This window comes from Lactuca serriola, chromosome 6 (genome assembly GCF_051521515.1).
Source record: "Lactuca serriola cultivar US96UC23 chromosome 6, Lser_US96UC23_V15, whole genome shotgun sequence".
NCBI lineage: Eukaryota > Viridiplantae > Streptophyta > Magnoliopsida > Asterales > Asteraceae > Lactuca > Lactuca serriola.
The window spans coordinates 8,173,609-8,180,837 of record NC_136413.1 but is presented as its reverse complement, the minus strand read 5'-3'; the positions used below and the strand labels follow the sequence as shown (position 1 = coordinate 8,180,837).

Here is a 7,229-nt window from a genome sequence, read left to right as displayed (position 1 = left end):
GTCATTTGTGGGTGTCGAAGTGGTTGAAAGGAAACCACTCATGAATCATGAACTTGCAAAAGCTTTTTCGAATTGTGTTGTCGTTGTAAATAAAGATGGCTTTGTTGGGAGTAATATTCAATTGATCTGGATCTGCTTACACTTTTAAAACTAGAAGAGATTTATTTTCATGAGTTTAGAAGATACTATAGTTGGATTTGCCCATAAGCAAGTCTCTTTTTTTGCAATGGGCTTTTTCCTCGCCACTAGACATTTGGCACAAATCATAATGCTCCCAAACATCATTCACCCAAGTGGTTGTTAAGATTTTCACCATAATGTTGTTCGAGTCTCGAGTAGTAGAATTTCTCGAAATCATTTTTAAAGAGTGTTAATGAACTAGAGAAAGGTATTTATATTCGTGTGTTAAAAACTAGTGTCTAACATTTATTATATGTGTTTAGAGTGGGGAAAATTCAAGAGAAGTCAAAACTAGTTGTTTTCTAGTGATTAGAAAAAAAAAATCAAGTTGTATTGTTTTAACAGGCATAAAACAAATTGGATTCAAAACCAAATTAAGATACATATTTTAGTTAAATCGGTTTACGATATGGGGTCTGATATGATTCATAGTCTAAAATATCAAATAGGTTTCAATCCGAGATACCAGATTATATAATCTGATTTGGTCAAAAATCAATTTTAACCTGATCTAGATTTTGGGTCAGATTGGATCCATACCGGAGATCTGGTTTTGATGTGTACCTCTAACCCTCCCTCATTTGGAAGATTATTAAATTGAGAAGAGTCGGAGAGCTTGGTATTTGGAGAAAAATTCAAAATATATTAAATGAATTGTGGCTAAAATTGATTTATAACATCAAAATCGGTTGTTTAAACCTTTAAGGTAGTCATCTCTTATATTTGAATGGTTACATGTTGAGTTTAGCCTCCATCAATGATGAATCACTTCCTAGATCCATTAATATTTAATTAGGGATTATGATTTGGTGTGTTTATTAATGGAACTTAATGCTTTATTACTAATCCATTGAAGTTAATACATATGCATGGTTAAATAGGATCTTCTGAAATTTTAATGGGTGATGTGATCCTTTGATTTGGCGAGTCATTAATTGATCCATCTATATATGATTTTGATTATGGAATTAATGATATGTTATTATTTAGAATCAGATTATAGTAGTCTAAGTTCATGTCATTGAGTAGGATTCAATCTAGTGCACATTTTTTGAAGCCTAAATTAAAGATAATGATGATCTGTTTAATTAATGCATTAATATGTAATGACATTTATTAAAAGGTTATTATTGTTGGATTTATATGCAAAGAACAAGTCTTTTAACTATATTGCTAACTATATATAAATCTATAGGGTCACACACAAAAATAATAATATATCAAATAAATATAATATATGCAGTATATATTATTATTTAATCAAAACAAGTAAAAAAATTATTTCTTATTATTTAGACTAAGTCTACGAGACAAAGTGAGATTGGTGATTTGAATCTTATCCACATCCAAACTCTCCTATCCTTTCCTCTTTTATTCTTCAATTTTGATATGTTGAATAAGAAGGTGGTGCTTGTTTTGATTGTCAGAAAAGGGGGTTAGCATTCTAGTTGGTGTTTCAAGGTCTTTGTGTGGATATCCTTATAGATGTTCTTTGTTGAACACTATTTTCTATTTGTTCAAACTCATTTGGATCCATGAATTATTTGGAAATTATTTTAGGTAATATTTATTTGTGTTTATTTTTATGTGTTTTTATATTGCAATGTTTGAAAATAAATGAAGCAACCTTGATTTACAATAATTACATTTAAGGTTTTAGACAATTTATAACTACCTTAAGTCATCAAAACCTAATTTATAAACATGATAGTTAAGCTAGGAAAAGTAGAATGCCATTTATAAAGTTTTTCATGTTTTGTATAAGTCTGATCATTTGTACAACTTTATAATGTTCATGAGTAAATTTACCAAACCTTGTAATCTTCTCACTTGTACACACTTCACAACTTTTTCAACATTGATCCGTTTAGCCTATGGTTTCTTCCATTGGTGTCCTAAGGACTTGTAACAAGTACTTTTGATAAAAAAAAAAAGTTAAGTAATTGTAGTAGTGCTAATTAGAAAGTTTGATGTCAATTAAGGTTAATCATATAACTTAATTATTTGTATACAGGCAATCTAAAACATTCCTTACACTTAATGAAGTTGAATAAAAGATTGAATGCCTACACATTAAGGTGAGTACTTTACGATAAAGCACGTGTCCCTTATTTTGACATTATACTTTGAGTTAATTATTATATGTTATAACACTATATTTACACTCTTGTTTGAAATACTATATGTAGTTATGTGTTGCATCCACACATGTAGTGTTTTGAGAAATGTATATATTAAATGGAGATGCCTTATTCATGTGTTAATGTTTTCCGTACTATTTGAGTTTAAAATTATGAGCATGTGCATCCATACACTGAATGAGATTGAAACTTTTGAGTTTAAATCTGGTTTTGCAAGACCTTCTCAAAGTACTTGTGTGATGGTTCACGTATACGTAGTACAATGTTATGATGCTACAGTTTTGGTGCCTCAGTTTAGGCTAATTTCGTTGTGTTAGTTCCTACAATAGGTGAAGGGGAAACCCTTAGGAGATACTAAGTAAAAGGTGAGGTGACCACAATGACTTGAGGTTTATAAGTAATTCACCTTATCATGCATTTTATTTCATAGATTGTTGTCTTGATGATGTTTTGTTGAATTTTATGATGTTGTGACAATGTACTTTGTTTTATGTAATAGTTTCCCCTAAAATGAAGTTTTGTTGGTTTTACGGATGTTATATATATATATATATATATATATATATATATATATATATATATATATATATATATATATATATATATATATATATAGTTCTTATAATATCTACCCCTATCGTTAATTATGATTTTTTTAAAACATTCTAATTTGACATATGTTCAAGTTAGCAACCGTAGTCGGTTGCTTAGTGACTTTGAAGACGGGTGAGTTTGAGGAAATTTAGAAGATCGTTTATGATGTTATATTTGGAATAGTTAAACACTTAACTTTAGTCTCTTTTGTTAATTGTTATACCATCATATACTCTTTTGACAAAGTATTTTTCTGTTGTTAAAAGAGGGAGATGGTTTGGAAACATTTTTCCTCAGCTTTTAATTTATAATGGTTTTCAAACTATTTCCATAATATTTCTAAATGATTATTTCTAATAACACATATAAAAGGTGCTTGAAATAGATATGCATAGATCCTAACAAAAACACGCCAACATTATTCAAAAAACTTTAATCGAACACCATAGACATTCTATTCACATATGTGGCCAAAAAACATGCAAACATGCCTTGTTTGGAGATACTCTAGAGCACACTTGTTTTGACAACCTATTTTAAACTATTGTTTGTGGACACTACATAATTGAAATAGAGAATTGTTTTCCATGGTCCTCACATAAGCCTTTTTGTACTTAAATAAGAATGACATTTCGGATTGGTAAATCATTGATGGAATTATTCCTAGTAGGTGTCAATGTTCTCTAACAATTGGTTTGGCCAATTGTAGTATCTGTCATGGAAATTTGCACAAATGCATATTATCAACTTGTAAACATCATTAATTATGATTAAGACATAATGAAATAAGTGACAAACAAATTAGGCAAAATCAACTTATGGGTAAGTGTGAGACCACAAACAAAGATGAACAAACCAACCAAAAAAGAAAGTCGGACCAAGATATAAAACCCATTTATTAATGGATATCTACAACCTTCAAAGTCATAAATTTAAATATCTTTAAGATATAACAACCCTTTATTAATGATTTTAGAAAACAATGGTGCATTGAAATAAGAAATTAATTATATTAGGTATATAGTTATTGTATGTAGATAGAATTGAAACATTATCATTATAACTTTGAAGAAACACATAATAGTTCTACAATAGTAATCATATGTTACACCTTTATAAAGTGTCCAATATCGATCTCCCCTCTACGGCTTCCACTCACCATCGCACCACCACCACTTCCACCACCACCGTCGACATAGCTATGATATCTCTCATCCTCTCTCACACACATACTTCACGCTCACTGTGTGTGTTCATAGTACCAACGAAGCAAAACAATGACTTGGCCCCATCGATATAACTACGACCTCTGACCTGTCAGTCTGTGTGTCTCTCTCTCTCTATGCTTTCTCTCTCACACACAACCACCATAACATAGACAGTGTCTTGTATAAACCGCTGTTTGCAATAAAATATCTTTGTTTATGAGAATCACAAAACAATGGTTGAGAGTTTAGATGCCCAATTAACCTAAAAGACAAAGCCCAAGAAAGCCCTTAAACTCACATGGCAGCTACTGCCTCTTCAGACAACCATAAAATTCATCTACAGAAAAAGCCCACCACCAGTAATAAGTTCAGACGCCGGCGGATCAAAGAAACCACTATTTCATCCACCATCACTAACCACCATCAACACCCGTCTGTTGTGTCACCGGAAAATAGTTCTTGGTGTTGCCCATCGGCCGTTTCCTCCTACAAACACCCACCTCAACCGCAAACAACCACCGTTAACCCTCAACGCTGTTCGGATTCTCCGGTCGTGTCTGCGTCAAGGGAATCTTTAATTGAAGAACCTTCGTTAAGTGTTGAGAAATCCGTTATTTTATCTTCCGATTCACCGGTAAATCGCGATAAGACAACCATGACTACTACCACCGCCGTATACGGTGGCGGTGCTAACCACCACGAAACATTTCCATCTTCTTTTACCAATTTCAACTCTGCTCTCACCGCCGGACTCTTGAATCCGATGTCGCCGCCCCCACCCACCTCCGATAAAACCCGATCCAGCCCAACTCTTTTCGAGATGATGGCTAACGAACCTGATTGTAAGATCCCCAATAATTCAAACGCCAACGGCAATGTTTCATATCCAACCCCTAAAAAACCCAGCAATCATATGATCCCACCACCGATTATTATCGACAAACAAGCTTTGATGCAACAGCGGTTGTTGGATCTTTTGTCCTGTCGTAGCCCCGGCAGCCAATTCAATGACCCAAATTCGAGTGATGTGAAGCTCACGTTGACATCGAAAGATGGTATGATTGTTTCCATGAATGCTCATCGACAGATCTTGGTGGGTCATAGTCGGTTTTTCGCCTCCAAATTATCAGATTATCGATGGAAAGGAGGGCAACAACCATACATTGTTGAGATTTCTGACTGCGATGATATTGAGGTGTATATAGAGTCAATTAGGTTGATGTATTGTAAAGATTTGAGGAGGAAGCTCATGAAGGAAGATGTTCCTAAGGTTCTTGGGATCTTGAAGGTAACCTAATTATATACTACTACATTTATTTACATCATTTCGTTTAGTATAGTGTAATTGTGATCCACAAAATGCAAATTTCATATGTTACATGATTGAATTTAAGAACTTGTGCCAAATTGATATACCATATGAAATTACATGATTCTTGATAGTTAGGAAGATGGATTCACTACATGAAAGTTTTTAATTCCTAATGGAAACCATGAATACATGTTTCTTGCAGTGTTTGATTGAATGTTGTTTGTAGCCTTTTAGGACATTGAATAGGTCTTATAATTGTATTATTTTTAACATAGGTGTCAGCAGCAATTGGATTCGATGCTGGGGTTTTATCTTGTTTGGAGTATCTAGAAGCTGCCCCATGGGCTGAAGATGAAGAAGAAAAGGTATCTTCTTTATTATCGGAGCTTCAGCTGGAAGGGGTAGGTGCCATTGAAGTTCTAAAAAGGGTATCAGTTGACTTTACATCAGGGGTTGACCATGGTGACAATAATGAAGAGGTTCTTCTCAAGCTTTTGCACATTGTTCTTGAAGGAAAAGATGAAAAAGCAAGGCGAGAGATGAAAGTTTTGGTCTCAAAAATGCTTCATGAGAATTCATCAAGAAATGATTTAAGGAAAGAATCTTTATATTCGGCTTGTGAAAAATGTTTACTTTTGTTAAAAAAACATTTCTTGAAAGCTTCAAATGGGGATTTACAAGATGTTGCTCAAATCACACGACAAGCGGATAATTTACATTGGCTTCTTGATATTTTAACCGATAGACAAATTGCTGAGGATTTCTTGAGGTCATGGGTGTCTTTGACCGAGTTATCAGAAGTTCATTCTAAAGTGCCACCACTTCATAGATATGAAATTAGTAGAGTTACTTCAAGATTATTTGTGGGTATCGGAAAAGGTCAACTTTTGGCTTCTAAAGATTTGAGGTGTTTGTTGTTGCAAACATGGTTGGTACCCTTTTACAATGATTTTGCTTGGATGAAGAGGGCATCACGGGGGCTAGATCGTCATTTGATCGAAGATGGTCTTGGGAATACTATTTTGACTTTGCCTTTATCTTGGCAACAAGAAATCTTGATGTCATGGTTTGATCGATTCTTGAATTCTAGTGATGATTGTCCGAATATACAAAGGGCGTTTGAGGTTTGGTGGAGAAGGGCTTTTTGTAAAAAAGATCGCGAGCAATATCGTATTACAAATGGAAATTTCAAGAATTCTTGAAATTGAGGTATTAATGGTATAAAAAAAAGGATACATTTTTAGGTGGAGGGATGTGAATTATTGATGTTTTTTTTTTATGTACAAGATTATGGTAATATGGTGGTTGGTTGGTTATTGATGGTGATGAGTTCGTTTCCAAGTGTTTTAATTTGAATTTTGAAGCCTCATGTCATGTGACACCCACCCCAATGGCTATATTTATTTGTGGTTTTCAATGAAATTCTTTCCTATTTAAGATTTTTAACGACTTCTAATGGTTGTGATGTTGATACAATACAATCAACTTGTTGGTGATGAGTCATTATGCAATCAACATTTTAAGACTTTCCATTTTTATATACATTTCATGTATGAATGTGTGTTTGTATGTAACATATCGACATACATTTATATCTTTGAAAGGTTACATCAACCTTTGTTTTCTTTCTTTTAGGATCTTATAAGGGGCATCTTCTTGACTGGTTTTTTTTATATCTACATATGTATTACATGTATTTATGTAAAAATGTACCACAATGTTGTAAATACATATATGTTTTGTACTTCCTTCCCAAAAAATGCCAACACTTTTCATTTTGGGTGTCTTAAATAT

The 7,229-nt window shown here is 33.1% G+C and overlaps 1 protein-coding gene across 1 annotated transcript; it reads left to right on the top strand.

Annotated features, from left to right (window-relative positions):
* Positions 1-4,006: 4,006 nt before the first annotated feature.
* Positions 4,007-6,881, top strand: LOC145057808 (BTB/POZ domain-containing protein At1g63850-like). Its single transcript, XM_079005710.1, has 2 exons — positions 4,007-5,411; positions 5,711-6,881. The coding sequence occupies exons 1-2, from the start codon at positions 4,422-4,424 to the stop codon at positions 6,635-6,637; spliced, it is 1,917 nt and encodes a 638-aa protein (XP_078861836.1). The 5' UTR covers positions 4,007-4,421; the 3' UTR covers positions 6,638-6,881.
* The last annotated feature ends 348 nt before the right edge of the window (positions 6,882-7,229 follow it).